Source organism: Callorhinus ursinus, unplaced genomic scaffold (genome assembly GCF_003265705.2).
Source record: "Callorhinus ursinus isolate GAN/ISIS: 27379988/994484 unplaced genomic scaffold, GSC_fseal_2.0 scaffold11, whole genome shotgun sequence".
Classification (NCBI taxonomy): Eukaryota; Metazoa; Chordata; class Mammalia; order Carnivora; family Otariidae; genus Callorhinus; species Callorhinus ursinus.
In genome coordinates this window covers 22,903,012-22,927,382 of record NW_027397073.1, presented here as the reverse complement: position 1 = coordinate 22,927,382, position 24,371 = coordinate 22,903,012, and the positions used below count along the sequence as shown (strand labels likewise).

The 24,371-nt window shown below is 43.1% G+C and overlaps 1 protein-coding gene and 1 long non-coding RNA gene across 9 annotated transcripts in view; one reads left to right on the top strand and one right to left on the bottom strand.

The window, feature by feature from the left end:
- MEX3C (mex-3 RNA binding family member C) overlaps positions 1-3,047 on the bottom strand; it is a 29,500-nt gene extending 26,453 nt beyond the window's left edge. For 2 of the 8 annotated variants that reach the window (XM_073898176.1, XM_073898177.1), the window contains exon 1: positions 1,746-3,044. In XM_073898176.1, coding sequence (XP_073754277.1) covers positions 1,746-2,490 — 745 coding nt within the window. In that variant the 5' untranslated portion in view covers positions 2,491-3,044. Of the gene's footprint in view, positions 1-1,745 lie in introns of all 8 variants that reach the window. The other 6 variants (XM_073898179.1, XM_073898178.1, XM_073898174.1 and 3 more) reach the window with 5 other exon arrangements.
- Positions 3,048-14,127: 11,080 nt separating this feature from the next.
- On the top strand, positions 14,128-19,932 carry LOC141373726 (uncharacterized). The gene is made up of 3 exons (XR_012380009.1): positions 14,128-14,229; positions 16,759-16,894; positions 19,844-19,932. It is a non-coding gene; the product is annotated as an uncharacterized lncRNA (long non-coding RNA).
- Positions 19,933-24,371: the final 4,439 nt, after the last annotated feature.

The following is a 24,371-nucleotide window of genomic DNA, read 5'->3' as shown; positions in this document are numbered from 1 at the left end:
CTTTCTAATTATACTAGAGATTATTCCCCCACACCTTTCCCCACATTGTTCCTCAGTCATTCTTCATCTCCATTTGTTAAAGTCCTATCCATTCTCCAAGTCCCTCCAGGGTTGACGTTCTCACATGTATGACTATCACACACTATGGAGAGTGCCATTAACTACACATTCGTTTAGTGACATTCCACCGTTGATTAGACTGTTAGTTTCTTAAGGGCAGCAAGTTTGTCTGAATCAATCTCACATTTCCAACTGCCATAAACTCAACATCTGGCAAAATAGAAGCTTGAAACACAGCAATTCCTCGATGTTCTTAATTGAATGGCCAACTCATTCTGGATTTATAAATTGAGATATTACAATTTTATCCTATGTAAGGTGAAACAGTGGTCTCCTGGATTAGTATCATTAAGTATTGCAAAACAAAACCCCCCAAGCCCCCAAAGATAAAACAAAAAACAAGGCATCTGAATCTTATTTACTAACTATAGGTATAAACTCAGTTGAATGGTACCAGCTTTGAACTGTGCCTTTAAAGTACCAGTCATAAGGCAGTCTGAAATAAGCTATCTCCTTTATCCAGATTTCAGACGGGTTTTTCTTATTAAAATCCGAGAGGTAAGAAATGAGCCAACTCTGATATTTGAAGCCACCATTTCCACAAACCTCTTATTTATGTGTACTTTAGACCACTTGGGAAAGATGAGATCATTTAAGCAGCAGCGCCATTATTTCTCTTTATTTGACCCCAACAATGCTCTCAACCTCACAGTAAAGAGACATGCATCAACCGGGCCAAGCTATAGTGTAACAAGGTAGTTCAGGGGGAAAAAGCTATGCTAAAGAGCAGAGGACCGTCCCTAAAAATGTCGGATACTGAGGTACTCTGGGCATCCCCTTCCCCCACCTTCACAAATCTACTCCTGGAATCTGAGACATAGGTCCTTTGTCTGAACAATGTGGGAGGAGTCTGTCTGCAGTGCTGGTGTGCTGGCAAGTGAAGAGAATTTACTGAAAACTGTATAAACGCATAAAGTTCCTTAACTCAATTACCTTACTGTCCATTTTTTTTTCTTCATCGTGTACACTACAGTGTTCTAAAAGATAGCCAATGCGCTTTTTCGAGAGTTAAAATGTATCAAAAGAGAATACAAAAAGATGAACAGAGAGTTAGGCTGCTCTTCAAAAGCTAAGTTTCTGAACAGCGGAGGGGTGGAGGGGGGTGATGGTGTTACCCACCACTTGAACATTCCCTTCCCTCTCGAATGAGCTCTTTATACAAAGCCTCCATTTCTGTCAATTTCTTCATCTGAACAAGCTGCTGTAAGGTAAGCTGAGTGCCTTTTATAAGACAGTCGGCTGCGCAAACTTGCAGTCTCGCAGCTTTCCGTGCACAACACCGAATCCACAACCGACCCGACCTTTTACCACCTCACTGAGGTTTTTGGTGCCACGCCAGCCTACTGTTCCACGAATACAGCCCGGGTAAAGTGAACACCACCGGATTGGGTGGCTCGAGAAACTTAACACCTTTTACCATGCAAAAACCAGCGGAATACCGTGGGTTTTCGCAAGGTGACCCATCTTCTCATCTCATCTACCACGGTTCCTCGCAGACCCCTTCGCGATGGACTTGGGGGACTCGCCGGGTTCAATGTTGCTGCCCAGAGCTCCTTTCTTTCGTCTCCCCACCCACGCCCGGGGGCCAAGCCCAGCTGGACTCCCCTCCTCCCTGCCGCACTCACCCTGGCGACCGACAATCTCGGCGACATGCTCGGAGCTGGGCACCGGGACGCACTCAGTGGTGTTGACACTCTTCCTCCGGAGCAGGGCCGCCTGCTCCCCGTTTAGGGCGGCCGCCGCCGCCGCCCCGCAGCCGCCGGGGCCGTAGGCGTGGGACAGCATCGCCGCCATCATGCCCTGGGCATCGTCCCCTCCGTAGAGCACCCCCGCCGCCGCGGCCGCCGCGGCCGCCTCCCGGGCATCGAAGCTGGCGGCGGGCAGCAGCACCGACCCCAGGGACCCGCCCGGGATCGGCTGGGTCTGGGAGGCGGCGGCCGCGGGCGGCGACAGCAGCAGCAGCGACGGCCGGTCCTCCTCCTCTGCCTCCTCCAGCTCCTCCTCCTCCAGCAGGTCTCCGTCCAGCTCCGCTTCCTCCCCCTCCTCCTCCTCGTCCTCCTCCAGCTCCAGCTCGGCTGCCTCCGGGACCCCGGGCCGGCCGTGCGGAGCCCGCTCCTCCGGAGACAGCCCCGCCGCCCGCCGGGCCTGGCCCTGCGCCGCCGCCGCCGCGGCCCGAAGCGCCGGGGTACCGGGCTCCGCCGGGCTGGGGTCGTCGAGGCCTAGCGCGGCCAGGCGCTCCCTCAGCAGGAGCCCGTCCCCCTCCAGCTCCGGGCCGCTCGCGGGCGGCGGCAGCGGCGGCGGTGGCGGCGGCTGCGGCAGGGGGGCCGGGGCCGCCGCCAGGGCCAGGGCCGCGGAGCTGCCGCTCGGCATCGCGGCGGCGCGCTGTCAATGGCGGCGGCGGCGGCGGCGGCCGGGTCAGGCGCGGCGGGCGGCGAGCCCCATGGCGGACAGGGCTCGGGCCCTGCTCAGCGCGCAAACACCTTTCCTCTGGGGAGGCGGCGGGGCTGGCGACCCGGGCCGAGCAGCGCCAGGGCCGCCCGGAGACTGGAGAGGGCGGGGTGGAGGGGCAGAGGAAGGAGGCAGAGGCAGGTAACTAGGTGGGTGGGTGGGGACGGCAGCGGGGCGGGCTGCTGGAGGTGGCAGCGGCTCCCCTCTCAGGGTTTCTTTTGTTTCATGGCCTTAACCAGCCCCCGGCGCGCGCGGCGGCGGCGACGCCCCACGCCGCTCTCCGAATGAAGCCGGCGCGCTCTGATTGGCTGCTTTTAATCTCTGGGAGCCCGCCCTCTCCTCCCCGCAGCCTTCTAATTCCTTTCCCTAGCCCCACCTCCCACCCTCTTCTCGGGCCCCGCCCCGCTCCTCCCCAGAGCTCTCTGATTGGGTGATCGGGACAAGCCAGTCCCCGAAGCCTTCTCCTTCCGTCCTCTCCCCTCCCCCCTCCCCCCTCCCCTCTCCCTCCTGGCTCACGAGGAGAGGGACTGTGATTGTTTGCTTTACACGTCACTCTTTGTGACGTACCCAGGTGGGGGCGGGGAAAAGTAGGAGGGACGAAGGCGCTGTAACAGGCTGAAACTGGGGCCGACTAGGGGTTTTCGCGCAGGCGCGTGCAGTTGAAGCACACACCTGGATATCTCCTTTTGTCCTCCTCCCTCTCGCCTACCCGGGTCGGGTCTTTTAGGGCGCTGTGTGAGCGGCCTTGGAGTGGAACGTAGGCATGGGCCCGGAGGGCGTTGTTCCCCCAGGCTGAGGACTAGATTTCCTCCTTTCGGGGTAGGGGCCTGGGGAGAGTCAGCGGAGGAGGGGCCAGTGCGGTGTCCTCCTATCCGGCCGCGGGGGTGGTTTCCTGAGCCGCGTGGCTCCTGGGCCTTCCCTGCACAATCCGAGAACGTTCCTCCCTCCGGGCAGGGTCCTCCCACGCCCGGCTGGCTGGGCTTCCAGTGCCAGGAGGCCGCTGGGTTACAGCGGGAGCCCTGATGGGCTGAACTTTAGTTCTCTGGGGCTCTTCAAGGAAATTAAGTCATTGTTTTCTTCTCCAAGGCGCTCCTCCCACAGTATGGCCTGGGTGATCCCGCACAGTGCTCTCTTTTCTGGAGGCTTATTTTTAAACGGCTTGTTAAAAACAAAGCCTGTTGCTTTCCAACATCTTAGGCTATGACATAACCCCCACCCCTACCCCCGCTTTAGTACCAGTTAGTCTCCCCAGGTTAATCTTAACTCACGTCGTCCTACAGAGATACAGAATGCGAGCAACATAGTGGAATTTTAAGGTTTCTAGTGGCGCCATTAGAAAAAATAAGAAAAGGTAATAGATTTGATTCATTATATTTAAAACATCATTTCAACATGCAATCAATATAAAGTTATTAGTGATAGATTTTATAGTTTTTTCAGTCTTTGGAAATGGTGTGTATTTTACACTTATACTCAGCATGTCTCAATTCAGTTCGCTTCACGCCAGCCATATTTCAAGTACTCAATTACATATTTCAAGCAGCTCTAGACCTCTTGATTTTTGAGTTATAACTTGGGACCTTTTTATATTGAATTTATTTATTATATCTTGCTGCCTCAAATTCATGAGTGAATTTTAATTGAGCTCCTACTCTTCTAAATTGTCTAGAATGTTACAAAGCCAGTAGTTCAAGAGGAAGCTAAACTATGTCTTTTTCTCCAGTTTGTGGCTTTACAGTGAGGTGCAGAATCCTTATTTCAATTTACTTCACCTCTTCAATCAAAGGCCTAGAGAATTTTCACTAACACTACAACTTTCCTGTTACTCCAAGGTTTCCCTAGACCTCAAATAAACCTGTGTGTTGCTTCTCTAACAACTTATTTGTAGATACAATCTGCGGAGCAGGGATTTCAACCCTGACAGCAAAGTCAAGAAGGGCTTTAAGAAAAAGCTAAATGCAGAGCAAGGAGAGGCAAACTCTGGATATTTGGATTTAGTGGGAAACTTGGAGTGGGAACCTGGACATGTTTTTAAAAAGCCACACAGGTTGTTCTGAAGCTCAGCTAGGGTTGAGAACACTGATCTAGGGTGTGGTTTTGGGTTTACAGAAGGAATTTGCTACTGAAGAATGATCTTTTTCTCCCCTACCTTCCCAATGAGGTACAATTTTCACTGATTTACTACATCTACACCCTTTCTGTGATATGCTCCAAGGACATATTATTTCACAACATCTTAACAAAGGTGCTGAAACTTTTAATGTACCAGTGAATAGCTTGTATAACAACATTTACTTATAGAATATACAAATACTGTATGTTTGCTGTCTGATATTTCAGTTTAAACAATAACCATTATTTGAAGGGTAGATCTTCTAGCAAAGCAAATCTCATCAAGGGAGAAAATCAAAGCATGCAGTGGCCACTCCCAGGATACAGTGGTCATTGGGAGGAAATTCTGAGAAATTCATTTTGCCATCTCTTTTCATGATTTGTCATTTAATGCTCGCATCTTGGTCCCAAGACCAAAGGAAGAGTAGGAGTGATAGTTCGCCATTTTTCTTTTGAGAGGGAGAGATGTAAAGAATAGAGACCCATTCAGCTAAGGTTTTTTAAAAAGCTAAATGGATTAACCCAGGTGTTCTTAATATAAAAATTGCTTTCTGCTTCATTCTCACATAATAAATGAGGTTTCATAAGTTCCCATACACAAATGTATATATTCATGCATTAATTTATACTTGATCAATATTGTGATTTATGAACAAGGTGGGAAATATTGAAGCTTACGGACCTTCCCATTTGGGTCTAAATTTGTCTTGTATTAAATTTTGTTTATGAAGCAAATTTAAGATTTGCTTTTGCTCTAAATATATGCTTGGGATTCCTTCATTTAAATTCATTAACAACACCATCTTTTCTACCCCAGCCACACAACACCCTAATTTGTACCTGGGTAGGGTTTCTCTTTCATTCCTCCGCGTCTGTTTATGACGTAGGTAGATACACTGGGGCAAAAGAGTTGCCTTAGGGATCTCAGGACAAAAAGAAAACTACAGAGTTGGCTACATTTTATCAACTCACGGGCTGACTGCTGAACTAGCTTTTTAAACCTGTGTAATTGTAATGATTTTAAGGTTGGAACAACTGCAAATTAAACAAAGCTTAACAAAGATGTTGGTCCTAGCAAGTAAACAGATTATTAGGGGTGCCTGGGTGGCTCAGTCGGTTAAGTGTCTGCCTTAGGCTCAGGTCGTGATCCCAGGGTCCTGGGATGGAGTCCTGCATCAGGTTCCTTGCTCAGCAGGGAGCCTGCTTCTCCCTCTGCCTGCTGCCCCCCTGCCTGTGCTCTCTCTCTCTCTCTCTCTATATATATATATCTCTGACAAATAAATAAATAAATTCTTAATTTTATTTATTACCACTATCTTCTCCTATCACCACTTTCTTCTCCAAATCCACTGCTCCAATAGCTATCTGCTCCCCTTCTTTAGGGCACACTGCAATGCACCCATGGGCTCTGGCAGCTTCCTTGAAATCATCCTCATCTTGTCACTGAATCCCATGAGCACTGCTTATCCTTATTCAACTTAACCTTTTCCTGGCAGGATTTGACACCACTGACTGCTCCTAAAGCACTCTCTCCTAGGGTGCTGGGGGGCTCAGTCAGTTAAGCATCAACTCTTGATTTCGGCTCAGGTCAAGATCTTAGGGTCCTGAGATTGAGCCTCGAATCAGGCACGGTGTGGAGACTGCTTAGGATTCTCTTTCTCCCTCTCCCCTTCCCACTTGCTCTCTCTAAAATAAATAAATAAACCTTTAAAAAATAAATGTAAGGATGTCCATTTTTTAAAAAATCCACTTTTTAGCTTAGTATTCAATATCACCCCTGTCTACTTAGTTCCTATGACCAAAAGCCTGGTAGACATTCTTGACTTCTCCTTTAAGCTGCAAATCCAGTAAAGACCAAGTCCTGGGGGTCATACCGCTCAACTCTCAAGTCCGTCTATCATTCTGCATTTTTGCTACCATTCCCGTAGTCAAGGCCACCATCATTTACAACATGGACTATCCCAGTAGTTCCCAACCGTATTCTTATATCCAGGCTTGCTCTCCTCCAATTCATTTTCCATGCTGCTGAAATGATTGTAATTCAGGTTTATGCCTTCCACTGCCCTGCTTAAAATCCTTGTTGTCCTTAGAATAACATCCCAGTTTGTTAATATAATTTACAAGGTCTTCTGTATCTGAGTCCTGCCTTCCGCTTTAGCCTGATTTCATGCCATTCTTCCTCTTGCATTCTTTGCCTCTTCCACAGAGGCCTTCCAGCAGCCATTCCTGGGTATATTGTATATACTTTATTATGCTTTCAGGCCTAGAATACAGTTCTCCTCTGCCCACTCTTAGCAAACACCCACTTGTCCTTCAGGGCTCAGCTTGTATATCACTTCCACTAATCTTCTAGGGGTAAGGCATGTGTCCTTGCAGCAGGGTCTCACTGCAACCTCCATGTCTGTAGCAGTATTATCCACATCTAGTTGTTCAAGTATCTCTCTTCCTCTGTTTGCACCCTCATACAGCCAGTGTCTACTATAGGTCCTGGCACATAGATGAGCCAGTGTCAACTTGCTGACTCAATCCTTCAGCTAGTCTGAGCTTTTGGCCATTTTTCAAACACACATTATAATCTCCCATCTGTGCCTCTGCTTGTGATGTTTTCGTGCCCAGATTCCCCTTGCCTTCTATGCCAACCTCTTCTCTCTCTACCTATTGTTAAGCCTCAGCTTAAATTCAACTTCTCCCAGCATGCTCTCCTAATTGATATGGTCAGTCTTTCCCTTACCCTAGGAAAATGCATTGAAGGCAACATTTTGCATATATCTTCTGAACGCTTATACAACCTCCTGAAGTCTATCCATGGACCCCTTTAGGTTCCATAGAGCTGGACACAGACTGGCGGGGTGGTCACAGACTGGTGAGGTGGTCACTAAGCCAGTTTTCTCTTCTTCCTGAGCACATAGCTGGCCTACATTTCCTGGCCTCCACTGCAGTTAGGAGTAGCTGTAAGACTGAGTTTTACACCATTTCCAGATCAAACCTTTAAAAATCCCTCACGTTATCTTCTGCGTTCCTTTCCCATCTGTGATGTAGATGAGTACGATGCCCATAGAAGCCACATGTTAAAGATGTCCAAGCCACAAGATGAAGGGAGTCTGGATCACCATGTGGAGGAGAGGCGCCCTCCAATCAGATAAGAGATAAGGCTTATGTGAGAGGAAAAATATTTTTGTTGAGTTTGAAATATTATATATTTTTGTGTACATTTATTACAGCAGTTAACCTGTTTTAACTACTATACTATAAAAGGCCAGATTAAAAACGTCTGGTTTGTAAAGAGATAGTAGAATGATCAGTGGTATCAGGGGTTAAGGGGAAGGGGGAGATAAATAGGAGAAGCACAGAGGATTTTTAGGGCTGTGAAACTATTCTGTATGTAACTATGATAGTGGATATATGTCATCATACATTCATCAAGACCCATAAAATATACACCACCAAGAGTGAACTCTAATGTGAACTGTATAGGCTTTGGGTGATAATGATGTGTCAATGCAGGTTCATCAGTTGTAACAAATGTACCACTCTGGTGCAGGGTGATAGAGGGGGAAGCCGTATGTGTGTAGAGTCAGGGCATATATGGGAACTCTCTGTACTTTCTGCTCAGTTTTGTTGTAATCTAAAACTGATTTAAAAAATAAAGTGTATTAAAAATGTTTTTAAACCTGTTTGCCCTTCAGCAATATTTAGTTTGAATTTGCTTTGGTCACCAACTGCCTGGGATGTTCCCACGTAGCATGGAATCTAATAATATATATATATTTAAGATTTTATTTATTTGCTTTAGAGAGAGAGCGAGAGCATGAGCTGGGGGAGGGGTAGACAGAGAGAGCCCCAAGCAGGCTCCATGAAAAGCATGGAACCCGACATGGGTCTCCATCCCATGACCCCAAGATCATGACCTGAGTTGAAACCAAGAGTCAGACGCCTAACCGACTGAGCTAACCAGGCGCCCCTGGAATCTGATAGTATTTATTTACACAAGGAACAATCCACTAAGTGACACAGCAATCCTCAAACTGCATGCACCAAACAACAGAGCTTCAAAATATATGCAAAACAAAAAAACAGATAAAGCTGAAAGGAGAATTAGACAAATCCACAATTATATCTGGGGCCTTCAACACCCATTTTTCAGCAATTGCTAAAACTGTTAGATTAAAAAAAAATCAGAAAAAATGTAGAAGAACTAAATAATACTATCAGCCAAGAGGGATCTAATTGATATTTATAGAGTATTCTACCCAGCAACAGCAGAATACACATTTTTGTTAACTGCCCATGCATCTTTCATATTCTGAGCTGTGAAACAAATCTTAACAAATTTAGAAGAATTGAAATCATATAGAGTATGCTCTCTGACCATAACAGAATCAGACTAGAAATCAATAACAGAAAGAGAACAAAAAAATTTTGAAATACATGGAAATTATATGACACACTTTTAAATAATTCATAGATCAATGAGAAAGTCTCAAGGGAAATTTAAAAAAATACATTGAATGGAATGAAAATGAAAATAAAATACATCAAAATTTGTGGGACCCAGCTGAAGCAGAGCTGAGAGTAATTTATGGCATGAAATGCATTTGTTAGAAAAGAGGAAAGGTCTCAAATCAGTAATCTAAGTGCCTATCTAAGAAAAAAAAAAGAGCAAAATAAACCCAAATAAAATTGATACACCTTTAGTAAGACTGACAAAGATAAGAGAGAAGACACAGATCACCAATATTAGTAATGAAACAGTGGATATCACTACAGATCCTGCAGCCATTAAGAGAATAAAAGGAGAATACTACAAACATTGTTATGTTCATAAATTTGACAACTTAAAAGAAATGAACCAACTCCTCAAAAATCACAAACTACTAACCGACATGAAATAGACATTTTGAATATCCTATAATGATTAAGAAAAAGGAAAATGTTTTTTCGTTTTTATTTAAATTCCAGTTAGTTAACAGTGTAATATTAGTTTCAGGTGTATAAATTAGTGATTCAACAGTTCCATGCAACACCCAGTGCTCATCATGACAAGGGCAGTCCTTAATCCCCATCGCCTATTTTTTTAAAGATTTATTTATTTATTTATTTATTTGACAGAGAGAGAGAGAGAGAGAGACACACACACACACACACACACAGCGAGAGAGGGAACACAAGCAGGGGGAGTGGGAGCGGGAGAAGCAGGCTTCCCGCGGAGCAGGGAGCCCGACGACTCAGGGCTCGATCCCAGGAGCCTGGGATCATGACTTGAGCCAAAGGCAGAAGCTTAACGACTGAGCCACCCAGGCGCCCCCCCATCACCTATTTAACCCATCCCTCCACCTACCTCCCCACCAGTATCCATCAGTTTGTTCTCTATAGTTAAGAGCAAAGTTAAGAGTTGGTGTCTTGGTAAGAAAATTGAATTTGTAATTGAAAACCTCCTGAAAAAGAAATCTCCATGACCAGATGGTTTCACTGGAGAATTCTACTAAATGTTTAAAGAGGACTTAAGACCAGTTTTATACAGTCTTTTCCAAAAAAATAGAAGAGGAAGGAATATTTCACAGTCATTTTATTTATTTTATTATTATTTTTTATTTTTTTAAAGATTTTATTTATTTATTTGACAGAGAGAGAGACAGCAAGAACAGAAACACAAGCAGGGGGAGTGGGAGAGGGAGAAGCAGGCTTCCTGCCGAGCAGGGAGCCTGATGCGGGGCTCCGTTCCAGGACCCCGGGATCATGACCTGAGCTGAAGGCAGACGCTTAACAACTGAGCCACCCAGGTGCCCCTTCACAGTCACTTTATGATGGCAGCACAGATACTAAAACCAGACAAAGACAATGGAAGGAAAACAAAATAAAACTACAGACCAAAATCTCATGAATATAGACACAAAAATCTCAGTAACATTTTATCAAATCAAACCTAGCAACATATAAAAAGAAGCATACGTACATCACCACCAAGTGAAATTTGCTTCAGATACTTAAAGCTAGCTCAATATTTAAAAGTTCATCAGTGGAATACATATGTTCATAGAAAAACTTGCTAGGAATGTTCATTGCAGCATTATTCATAATGACCAAAAAGTGGAAACAACCCAAGTATTATCAACCGGTGAATGGATAAACAAAATATGCTATATCCATCCAATAGAATATTATTCAGCCATAAAAATGAATGAAGTACTGATATATGCTACAACATACATGAGCCTTGAAAACATTATGTGAAAGGAGTCAGTCACAAAAGGCCACATATTGTATGATTCCATTATACGAATATCCAGAATAGGCAAATACATAAAATCGGAAAGCAGATTAGCAGCTGCCAAGGACTAGGGAGTGAGGAGAAAGGTGGTGACTGCTGAAGGGTATGGAGTTTCTTTTTGGGTTGATGAAATATTTTGGAATTAGTGGTGATGGTTTAAAATCTTGGGAATATATTAAAAGCCATGGAATTGTATGCTTTAAATATGTGCATTATGTTGTATGTTAATTATATCTCAATTAAAAAGCCAATAAATGTACTCTACCATATCAAAGTCTAAATAAAAATCTTATTATCCTCTCAATTGATGCATAAACAGCATATCACAGAATTCAATACCCATTTGTGATAAAAACTCTTAGAAAGCTAGGCATAATGGGACATTTCCTCAACCTGATAAAGAAAATCTACCAAAAATCCTATAGCTAACATTATACTTAATGGTGAAAGACTGAATGCTTTTCCCCTAAGATTGAGAACAAGGTAAAGATAGCTACTCTTCACGTTCTTGTTCAGCATAGTACTGGGGGTTTCAACCAGAGCAATAAAGCAAGAGAAAGAAACAAAAGACAGGCAGATTGGAAAGGAAGAATATTTAGATGGAATTATCAAATATAAACAGAAAGTTAGTTGAAAACCCAAAAGGAAAGACCATTTCAATAAGAAATTTCTGGTTTCAAAATAAAAGAGAAATCAGCAGAATTGATCCCCAAATTTATATCGAACTGGCTTGAAAGCCTCACTATAAAGGAGTAGTTATCATGAATAACTACAGTCAGAAAAAGTGACATATGGCACCAAAATGTGGAAAAAGGAAGGGAGAGTTTAATTAGCTAGCTAAAGAGTTAAGCTAACTAAGAGTTAATACTGGCAGATATCACATAATATATATAATAGTAAAAATTGATAAAAGAGAAAATGAGAATACCAAAGAAGGAAATGAAATACAAGTTGTAGACAAGAAAGAAAAAATACTGAAATGAATATGGAATAGGTAAGTAAATATTAGTTGATAGGAGATGCTAAAGAAAATGTCTTTATAAAACTGTAAAGGAAATCTGATTGTACAATCACGTTGCAAGTAAAAACCATTATTTTAATACATTATAAAGTTATGTTTAAGAAATATTCAAACTATGTAAAGAAGTTTGATGGATGAACATGTAAATAATTACATTCTTCTTTAATTTTTGGCCTTATTTTGGATGATATCAGCATCCAGGAGGATTCTTCACTCTCTTGTATTCTACTCCACCTCTACTTATCTGCCTATCTTTAAAATTTATTGTGTAATATTGGTGTTCCTAACTTTGGGAGTTCATCCATTCAAAACTCAGCTTCTCTACCAAGTTCTAACCCATGGAGTATAGGTCTTCTGAAGACAGTGGGAAACATGAACCAAACAAAGGGGAGTTTGCTACTTTTCATCTTGACAAATGCTTATTCTGTCTTGCTTCAATTTCTTTTTTTTTTAAGATTTTTTTTTTTTTGAGAGAGAGAGAATGAGAGATAGCACGAGAGGGAAGAGGGTCAGAGGGAGAAGCAGACTCCCTGCTGAGCAGGGAGCCCGATGTGGGACTCGATCCCAGGACTCCAGGATCATGACCTGAGCTGAAGGCAGTTGCTCAACCAACTGAGCCACCCAGGTGCCCATCCTCAGTTTCTTGACAGATAAAATATGGAGCCATTTATTCATTCATTCAAAAGATAATTATTTAGCTTCTACTATATCCCAGGTACTTGAAAGTATCTGGAATGCATTAGTGAACAAAAGAAAAATCTCTTCCTGGGGGACTCACACATTTTATGGGGGGGCGCATAAAAACATAAACAACAAATGTAATACATAAATTACATAGTATGTTAGAAGGTGATCATACCATAAAAAGGAAATGAGTGCAACAGATAAGGATGGTATGGACTGCAGGGTTCTGGGGCATGGTGCAGTTTTAAATTGGGTGGTCAGGGTAGGCATAATTGAGAAGGAGATGTCTGAGCAAACACTCGTAGGTTAAGATTAGCCAAGTGGAAATGTGGGGGAAGAACGAGCCAGGAAGAGCAACACATCTAGAGTGAAGGTCTAAGTTGGGAGCAGATGATGCCAAAGGTTTGTGGGCCATTTTAAGGACTTCAGCTTCACTTTATATGGAATGGAGGCCATTGCTGGGTTTTAAGCAAGGAAGTGATGTTTTCAAAGGTGCTGAGAATTTTCGGTAGGAGGCACAGATGAGAGCAATGTGATAAGATGCAGTAGGATTTAAGACATATTTTTGAGGACAGTGCCAGCTGGCTCCATGGTTTTGACCTGAGCAATCAGAATGATAATGATGCCATCAGTGGGCAGAGCTGCAGTCAGAGCAAGTCCGGGGCACGTATTTTTGGATTACATGATCATTGGTAGCCTTTTTTGTGGCTCTTCTCAGATTTGGTGTTTCTCACCATCCCTGCTGCTCATCCTGCTCCTCAGCTTTGCAACCCTCTAAGTCTTAGCTTTACAGGAGGTAGATCAACCTAATTTTCCAGGCAGCCTATTGGCTGGTTCCTCTCACACTTTGTGGTTAATTGTAAATCTCTCTGCTAAACCTTCTCCCGCAGGACACTGGTCCTCGAGGGAATGGGAATGATTCCTAGTTGGAAAACACAGAAACAAAAACAAAACCGAAACTTCCTAATACTTTCATTCTTCCTCTTTTTTTTCTAAAGATTTTATTTATTCATGAAAGACAGAGAGAGAGAGAGAGAGAGAGAGAGAGAGAGAGAGGCAGAGGGAGAAGGAGGCTCCCAAGGAGCAGGGAGCCCGATGCGGGACTCGATCCCAGGACCCTGGGACCATGACCTGAGCCGAAGGCAGACGCTCAACCATCTGAGCCACCCAGGCGCCCTTCATTCTTCCTCTTAACATTTTTTCATAAGATTAATATTTTCTTAAAATTTTTTGTAAAATTGTATTTTATAATAATTCAATTTTTGGAAGCAAATTTGATGCTCATTTTGCAATACTGGATGGTTAATTTCTCTAGATAAGGAGGATATGGAAGCATTTACTCTTCCAGTTTTTAGTAGAATGTTTGGACCTTGATCAGGAGAAATTCCTCTTTTTTTTTTTTTTAAAGACTCTATTTATTTATTTGACAGAGAGAGACAGCGAGAGAGGGAACACAAGCAGGGGGAGTGGGAGAGGGAGAAGCAGGCTTCCTGCTGAGTGGGGAGCAAGACCTGAGCTGAAGGCAGATGCTTAACGACTGAACCACCCAGGCACCCGGGAGAAACTCCTCTTAAGGGTGAGCATGACGTATACTTTCCATATCAATCTAATCTCTGACTTCTTTATTCTGGGTCATGTGTAGGAGTTGCTGAGTTTGCAGTGGATAGGGTGAGTTGTAAAATATGCCAACTGTCCACTAGGACTTAGGTTGAAATGATAAACTTATTTTATTTTGGTCCCCGCATAATTGTGATAGAGGCATTGGTCCCTGTGGTCAGGTTTGCACTAAAGTCATTGCACAGCAAAACTTTCCCAAGCCTACGTTTTTATGCTTCATTTTCAGACTGTTGGTGCCATAGGAGCAATTAAAATTTGTGAATAATGTCTGTTTCCCTCTTGGTAAATAACGTGGATGGCCTGCAGTCTGTTCATATTCATGGCAAAGGATTTAACAGGCTATTGTGTTAGTAACAATGTGGATACAAATTGTAAACATTTATCATCTCCAAAGTTTCTTGCAATTTCCAAAGTAATGCCAGTTGAAACAGATGCTCTAAATCTCCATCAAATAAAACAATCTTTAGATGATTTCTCCACATTCTTCAAAAATATCGTCTCCCCAAAACAGCTAATTTATTATATCAAATAATATTGTAAAACCTACTAGGAAGTGAATCGTAATGGATGAAAAGTTTAATGCAGTGTCCTTTAAAATTGATTTCCTGTCTCTTTAGATGCTATGAACCATTATTAAGATATATCAATAACTTGTGGTAGCAGGTTCCCTTTGCATGTTTATGAGAAGGTAAACTACATATATGCTAGTTAAAATTTCCCGATATATTTATCTACAATCTCAGAATTTTATAATTGATATTCTCTTCACTCATGACAATCACTGATCCTAATAGGAAAGGTCAAAGATTTGAAAGGCTTAACATTAAACTAAGGGGAGAGGAAGAAGAGGAAAATCCTTCAGAATTATTATGTCTCCTAATACAGCAGGTTGGAGGAGACAGCCATGGATCAACAAGTACGGACTCACTTCTTCTTATAAGTCCTTGAACTAAGCATGTGGGAATGCAAAGAAATATGAGGCATGGGCTTGATGCCAAGAGGCTCACAATCTAGCTGGCAGGATGGTCAAAAGTTAAAAAGCACATGGGCAAAAAGGCAATTAAGTGGGTATCAGAGAAGCATAGTTTAGGCATTTTGAAAAAGAACTATTTTTGTGCGATAATCAGGAAAGACTTTATGGAAGAAGTGAAATTAAACCGAGATTTCAGGGGAGGTGAACTCTCAATAGGTGAGGAGTGGGGCGGGGGTGTGGGGGTGGGTAGGCAGAGCGTTGGTGAGAAAGTACTTCTTTACCCCAAGTAAAGAGAGGAAGGCAAAAGAGAAGCTGGCAGACTTGGGGGTAGTGCTGGTGGGACTGGGAGGCAAATAGGTTTGATGAAAGTGAGAGATAGAGGTATGGCAACAAAAGGAAGCAAAGCCTGGAAATTTGAAAAAGTTTGAGCTGTTTAGACTCTACTTGGAGACCCGTCCACTATGAGGAGCTTGGTTTCTGGGGTAAGGATTTGGGCAGCATAGATTAAGTCCCAGCTTTGCCACCTCCAAACAACATGTTACTTAGTGATTTTGCTTCTCTGAGCCTCAGTTTCCCCACTGTCCCATGGAGATTTTATCTACCAAGCAGAGTTCTGAAGACTGCATGAGACATTTTCATGGTCACACTAGCCGTCACCTCCTCTCTAGTAAATGGGTGGGGCACAGAGAGGCTTGGCCGGGGAAAGTGACGTCATTAAAGGGATGGATGTGGTATTTGGGGACCATCGATTTTGTGATGGCATGCAGGATGAACTGAAGAAGGGGAGCCTGTGTGTGGGGAGAGGTGCGGGGTTTTGGGAAAGTGAGCTCAGTCGACCATGCACAAAGGCCCAGGGCCCCGAACGAGGCCACGGCCAAGCCAGTGGAAATGATGAAGTGAGTATCAGGAGGAGGGACGAGGATTTGGTGAAGATAGAGGCAAATGTAAAAAATGGAATCCAGAAGAGAAACTTGTTGATTTCAGGATGAAGAAGGAAGTATCAAACTAGGAGAAGAAAGTACGAAGGACACATCTCTAATGGACATTTGGTTTTTCATATTTTTCCGCTTTATTTTGCTTTGTCCGCCTAGTGCTTTAACCCATTCTTCCCTTCAGGTTAGCTGCTCTAGTCTCTCTTGATATACCCTCTCTCTGGCAAATCAGAGTCCTTTATTTTCTTGGCACAATGACTGGTCTGGAGGTGAGCTTGGCACACGGCGGAGCCAGCCAGAGTCCTTCTTTAGGATTTTTCTACCTGAAGATAAGTCCTCATGGCCTCTCTGGGTATAGAAGCTAAAAGGATATCAATCTGGAGAGAGCTGATGGTGGGAATATATGAAGCCAAATGGAGACCAGAGGAAATGAGAGAAACAGAAGGGCAGATTTATAAGTTTGATAATGTGAGATTAGTTTCATTTCCTAAAATCCACAGAGGTGCTCTGATTTCTGTAGGATTTCTTTTTAAATTTCTGTGAGCTAACTACTATCCTTCTAACAAACCCTTTTCCATTTAAGCTAGGTTATATGAAAAGACACCAACAGATTTGATTGAACAGAAGTTAAATGTTTCTGCAAGTAAAAAAATTATAAACAAAATGAAACTCAACACTTGGGAAACATTTGCAACAAATACAACATGACAGAAAAAAAGGTAACTATTCTTATTACATGGAGAGAGTTTACATATCAGTAAGAATTTCATTTCATGAAAAAAATTCCATTTCAAGAAAAAAAGTGAGCAGAGGCCATGTACCACTTGTAGGAGAAAAAATACAAAGAGTCAATAAATAAGAATCTGCCTCAGTAACAATCCAAAAAAAATATAGATCAAAACCATTAGGTATGCTATTTCACTAATCAAATTGCAAATGTGCAAAAAGCACAAGTGCAAAGGTGAAAAATACGGTAAAACTGCTCAGGCACAATGTGTGTGAAGGGTATTCCAGGTCTCTTAAAGGTGCTCTATGTATCAAGGGCCTTAAAAATCTCCATAACTTTTTTTTTTTTAAAGATTTTATTTATTTATTTGACAGAGAAAGAGACAGCGAGAGCGGGAACACAAGCAGGGGGAGTGGGAGAGGGAGAAGCAGGCTTCCTGTGGAGCAGGGAGCCCGATGTGGGACTCGATCCCAGGACCCTGGGATCATGACCTGAGCCAAAGGCAGACGCTTAATGACTGAGCCACCCAGGCACCCTCCATAACTTTTGATTGAAACATTTTCCTTCTAAGGGAATTATCCTAAGGATATAATCAAAGATGTGAACAAGGTTACATGCAAGGATGTTTATTGCAGAGATGATTATATTAGTCTAATTGTAAATGTCTAATTGGGTGATGGTCGAATAATTAAGGAGAAATGGACGGTTGTATAATGAAAAATTATGAGCCAATAAAAACCACGTTTTTGGAAAATACTTGACATGGGAAATGCTTACCCTATGATACTAATGGAACTCAAGTAGGATGCAAAATGATGTGATGTGGTTCCAATTATTATTATTATTATTATTTTGTGTGTGTATATATATGTACTAGGATGTGAAATGGAACTTTTTCTTTTGTCTATTATTGAATAGACAGAAGCTGAGAATAATTGATAAGAGTATCCTCATATTCTCAAGAAAGTGTCCCATAGTATTTAGTATACATTTTAAAAATAAAAAGAAAAATTAAAGAAGCCTAGTACTCACCACTCCCACCAGGAACAATCTCTATAAGAGGTTTTATTTGAAGTGAATTTATAGGTTAGAGTGTGCTTGTAGGGATCCGAGTGTGCCGGATGCTGCCCTTGGAGGTATCTGAAGGTGGGAAGCTGGCTTGGCAGATGGAGTAGGGGCAGCAGTGGGACCCAGGACTTGCTTTTACCTTTGGGGTAAATGCATGTGGATTTTCCCGTGGGATCTGTGGGGTGGGACAAAGAGTAGGAAGGACCAGGGCCATTGCCTCCTTCTCAGCTCCCAGTCCCCGAGCTCCAGAAAGGACTGGGCTCACAAAAGAGAGGAGCATTGCCTTGATGTAGATCACAGGGGACTTTTTCATTTCTGCACATGCAAGGGTTCTAGTATGTGAAAGTGACGGACCAGCTGTGGCTCAGCCTGCATCATGGCATAGGGCCGAGCAGGGAGAACTGAGGAAGGACGCTTGAAGGCAGTGGTAGGGGGAAAAAATCAAGCTGTTTTATCTTTGTACTCTACCTCACTCACCCTGTTTAATAATTGCTCTTAAAGCACCAGTTGCGGCTGGGGAAAAAAAAAATACACGAAAATGGTTATCTTTAGATCATCTCTGGGCGGTGAGAGGACAGGTGCTTTTCAATGCCTTCTTGATATTGTCTCTGTACTTTTCAAATTTTCCAAAATAAAACATATGCACTTTTATAATAATTTAAACGACATAAAAAAGAAAGGTGGAGAAGAAATGGCTCAAGAGAAAAGACCCAAGATTAGAGCTTTAGAAGGGAAATAGACTGTCTCCTTCTTGGTCTAGTGAGCTGTGCCTTAGATCATTGTTCCCTGTTTGACGCGCCTTTTGCGTGACTCCCTCCATTTTCACGCCACCACGCCAGTGCTGACCCTCCCACCTCCCTCATAGAGACTGCAGTGAGCTCATAATTAGTGACTTGCCTCCTATTCACCCCCACACCTCTGGCAGGACCATCTTTCCAAACACCATCTCTTCTCTCGCATTGTTTCCCAATCCATTCCCCAACGACCCACACCCTCCTGCTTCAAAAGCAGTCCAGTTTCTTCACAGTCTCTTATGAGGGCAAGGCTTAACCTCCGTGGGCTTTGCAAAGTGACCGTTCAATCCATTCAAATAATAACCATTTCCTGGAGCTCACCTGGGTTCCTGCCCCTTCTCTCAGAGAGCAAGAGGCACTTGGTGTGGGAGTTGGTTCCATGTGAAATAGAGATCTCTACTTTTTCAGGCATGTAAATTGAATAAAGATATATAAACTCCACAGGTGATGGGGCCATGCAGTGTGTTTTTGTCTGTATATCTCCATGTCACACACTACATTGCTTAGCACATAATTGTCTCAAAAACTATTGTGGAATTGATTGAATCTAAGAAGTTATGGAACTATTTATCTGTTCAATCATTACCAAAGCTTCTAGGATTCTGGCACACAAAATAGCCCATTGGATCCAACCTTTCCCGAATCTGGTAAATTTTCTAAATCATCTTTCTCTTTTTTCACTTCTGGTATGTGGTCGTGTGAAAGTAGTTTGACATCAGAATATCTAACATGTAGAATTAGAGAGCGGACTTAGATAAAACAATCCTTATTTACATCCATTCAGTGGGTAGGGGGATGGGTGAAATTCGTGATGGGGATCAAAGAGTACACTTATGATGATGAGCACTGAGGAATGTATGGAATTGTCGAATCACTATCTCCTACCCCTGAAACTAATATAACACTGTATCCTGGAATTAAAATAAAAAAAACTAAAAAAAATTAAAAAATCCATTGGTACTTGCAATGAAAAACCCCCACATATTACTATTGTCATTTAAAATGTACTTTTTTGAGCTTCCAAACAGGTATTATTAAACATACAGCAGTCCCCCTTTATTCGCGGTTTTGCTTTCCAGGGTTTTGCTTCCCTTGATTTCAGCCCCATCAATAGCCAACTGGAGGCAGGTGCTCCTCCTGCTGACGCATGGTCAGAAGGTTCGTAGTCGCCCACCCTTACGTCAAAGCGCCTGCATCATCATGTCACTTCATCTCATCACGTAGACATGTTCTCATCTCGGATCGTCTCAAGAAGGGTGAGTACAGCACAGTAAGATATTTTGAGAGACAGAGATCACAGTCTCGTAACTTTTATTACATTAATTTATAATGGTTCTTTTTATTATTGTTATTCTTAATCTGTTTCTGTGCCGAAGTTATAAGTAAGACTTTATCATAGGTATATATGTATAGGAAAAACCTGTATAGGGTTCAGTACTATCTGCGGTTTCAGGCATTCACGGAGAGTTTTGGAACCTATTCCCTGTGGATAAGGGGGGGGCGGGGCGGAAACTACTGTACGGAAAACATCTCCCTCCTCCACAACCTAGGAAAACATTTTTTTCTTGACCTTTCAAACAGATCCAAGGAAATAAAATAGAGGCTCATACTTGTTTTCTCCACAATTAAATTTTTTTCTTTGTAAGTAAATTTACCGAGTCCACACAAGCAAAGTATTAATTAAAGTGCAAATAAGAGAGAGAGATTGGACATAGAAGTCAAATGTTCTCGCATGTCTGCAAAAGGGTCATGTCCAAGGGGACTTACCAACACTAAATGTTTCTGTGAGCTGCGTGTTTCAGAAGGCTATGATATAGTGTATTAAATTTGAATTTGACCTCCTTACCAGACATAGTGCTGATCCTAGTACTGATCTAGCTTTAGTTTTTAAGTTTTTTTTTTTAACTCCTTATTTGACCTCACATAGAAACCCACAGACACATTTTCCTTAGTTCCCACCCCTCTCCCACTGGAACCCCCCCACCTTGTTCTTTGTAGCAGCAATGCTGTAGTGCAGACCAGGCTTGTCTTCTGGGTTAAAGCTCAGAGGAGCAGCCTGCATCTCTGGAAGACCCTAAAACCCAGAGGCAGCTGGGATCTTCCACCCTGAACCCAACTCTCCATTCTCCACAGCCTGGTTCTACCTCCCCTCACCCTAAGCCCTTTCTTAAAAATAAAACACTCTAGGCTTCTGGCGTTTCCCTACCATTGGGTTGGCAGGCTGTGGAAGGTGAATGCTGGACTGTTCCTGTTGATGGCAGAGGCAGAGGTATGTTCACAGCTGGAATTCAGAACTCATTTTTCCATAGAAACCATAGGAACTGTGGTGTATTGTTAGGTAGGTTCTAGAGTACAGTTAGAACCCCAGATGAGGTATGTGAGTCAAGTGGACTTTTATGAGTTCTTCTGGGCACCTACATACTCCTTTTAGGTTGTTTCCTTAGGAAAATGGCTCTGAATTCCAAACAATTGACCATATATTATCTTTGTGTAGAGGGAACCCCAGGGGCGGAGGCCTAAATTGTTTGCTGTGAATCCAGACCGGTGTGGGCCCCTTTGAGGGGCATAGCCCACCCTGCCCTCACTCCAGGCCCCAGACTTCTGAGCTGTTAGAGAAACCACAAACCCCCTTAGAGTGAGTGCCCCAAAGGGAAATAATAGACCTGAGTGGGGAGAGGGTGTGTTAAGGCAGGAAAGCAGGAGGCTCAGAGATGGTAGGGGTGAAGGTTTCCAGAGGGTCTTCTGGCCCAGTTCCTAGAGATTTTAACAGTGTTATACTGTTTTGTTTTTTTTTTTTTTTGCTTGTTTGTTTCTTTGTTTTTAGAGAGGGAGGAGGTGAGGGGCAGAGAGAGAGAGAGAATCTTAAGTAGGCTCCATGCCCAGCATGGAGCCCGACTCGGGGCTCAATCTCACAACGCTGAGATCATGACTTGAGCCAAAATCAAGATTCTGAGTCACAGGTGCCCCAACAGTGTTAACTGTTGAGGTAGTTTCTATAGACAAGTTCCAGAGTCGTTGGCAGGAGGGTTATAATAAAAAAGTGGAATGAAGAATTAAATCTTTAGAGTTTTCTGTGAAATAGAGTCTGGGAGTAGAGTTATTTTGTGGTCTGGTAATAGAGTCCATCACAGGTGTGTGTGTGTGTGTGTGGGGGGGGACATTGCACTGTTCAGGTGGAACAAAATTATGGCTATAGTGAAGGTCACAACAACCTAGTGATGACAGGAGGTGTGACAGTAGCAGCAGGGAAAGCAGATATGCTTTTAAAATGATGAATGAACTGGAAGCCACCATAAAGTAGGAGAAAAATTATCATGGCCATTTATGAATCTGTGTGGGGTCCCATAGGATCAGAAGGAAGAGATTCAGCGGCACCAGAATCTAGACACTGAGACGAAGGGGTCTGATCTAGATTTAGCAAATAATTACTGTTCTTGTCACTCTTTGGATTGTGCCCTGGGAAGACCTGGCTGCTTTTATATATCTTTTAGTGTTTAGCATGGTATCATGCATAATAGAGTAGCCCTCAGTAAGTGTTACTGACAGCCTAAGCAAATAAAACTAAGTAAAAGAAACACATTGAGGTTCAGACAAAAGGCAATACTGAAGACTGTAGGTCTGGAAGCTGATTTCCATTTATAACTGTTGAGTGTTCCCACCCAGTCTTTGCCTTCAAAGGAACTCAATTATGAAGAGAAACCAGCTTTTACTGTGATAGTTTAAAGTTTGTTTTATGGTGTTTAAAAGTGGTCTGCTAGGGCTCTGAGCTTTCTCTCCTAACTGGTAAGTAATAATGTCGAGGGGAAGTTGGGAAAATCTCAATGGTGATGGCAGCAGTGATGGTGATGGTGGGTAGGAAGGAATTTTTGTTGAGAAGCATAACACGTTATGCCGGCTCCTGTAGCCAGAAGGAGCTCTCCCAGGCATTGTGAGTGGAGGATGACTGCAGATAGAAAGTGGCCTTTCCATCAGAAAAATCCCACCTAGGAGGAAGCGCCTGGGTGGCTCAGTCAGTTAAGTGTCTGCCTTTAGCTCAGGTCATGATCCCAGGGTCCTGGGATTGAGCCCCATGGGCTCTCTGCTCAATGGGGAGCCTGCTTCTCCCTCTCCCTCTCCTTCTGCCTGCCACTCCCCCTTCTTTTGCTCTCTCTCTCAAATGAATAAATAAAATCTTAAAAAAAAAGAAAATTCCATCAACGTGTTACATTTTGATGCATGAGTTAGGTGTGGGGACAGAGGACTGCCTTGCTCTAGTCTACCTAATAGACAAAATATATGCAACCAAACTATTTCATAAATGCCAAATGATCTTACTCATGAGAAGTGCCATTAATCATCTTTTGATTTAACAAGCATAATATTGAACTCCTAATATGTACCAGGTTTCAGCCTTCCGGAGGTACTGGAGATGGCCTCAAGTTTCTGTGCTTTTATGACTATAATTCCTCAAGACCAGCGACTTAGACTATTTCATTCATTCTTTTATTCCTTGGGGTCTCTTTTCTGGGATTTTTCAATGTGGCAGTGGAAGCTGTAGCTCTCTTTCTTCTTAGATTCCAGGACAGAGGCAGACATGTCCCTTGTCACTTGGAGGGCCTTGAGAGAATGAGCCCTAAGTACAGGTGGAAGCCAAGTGGAGAGAGAGAGATGGGGCAGGACAGGGAGCATGTCCTGATGGTTTTAGATTTAGTTATGAAGTCTTTGCTACTTCTACCTTTTCATCATCCAGTTTTATGAACCGTGAAATTGCCTAAGGTAGTTTGACATGGGTTTCCATGGCTTGCTGCCAGGGAGTCCTGATTTACACAGTATGCAACAACTGAACCCATCATCTTTCTCTCCCAAAGCTGTACCTTGTCCTGTATCCTGGTTAATGGTTCCACTTCCCACCTTGTCCCCTCAGGTCAGAAACCTGGGGGTCATTCTAGAATCCTCCCTTCCCATCACCCCTGACAGTCAGGGACGGTCATCAAGTCCTAATGATGTTGCTTTTAACTGTCCCTCGAACCCATTTCCTTCTCCCCAATCCCATGGTCCCACCTTCAGATAGGCCCTCAGGAACTCTTGCCTAGGGCTTTGCAATGGCCTTCTACCTGGGCTCCTTTTAGTCTCATCCTTGTAAAATCCATCCTCCACATAGCAGCTAACAGTAAGAAGCAAAGCTAGCTTTGTTGGTACAATGCCCCAATTTCCTATGACCCAGTCCTAACCTCCAATATCTCACTTTTCATTTTACACTGTATTGATCAACAAAAAAGTTTATTTCACATACAAACCAAGTCCAGGCTCTCATGTTCGTAGCTATGATGGCTTTGATACTGAGGAAGAGAGAATGGTCTGTTTCCATGGACTTAGTCTTCAGCAGCCTTTAGTACTTCATTTCCTACAAGATAGAGCCTAAATTTTATAGGTTGTCATTTAATGACTTCCCAATCTCTTCAAGCCACCTCCCTCCAACTAAAAGTCTGTAAAAATCATTGCTTCAGCAGACTGCTCTATAATACAGTTACCTACCAACATCTTTCCCTCTGCTTGTTTGTTAATACAAAGCTTTCTCCTGTGGAGTTCTTTACTTCTGCCCATTCACTTGTGCCTACCCTCAAGGCA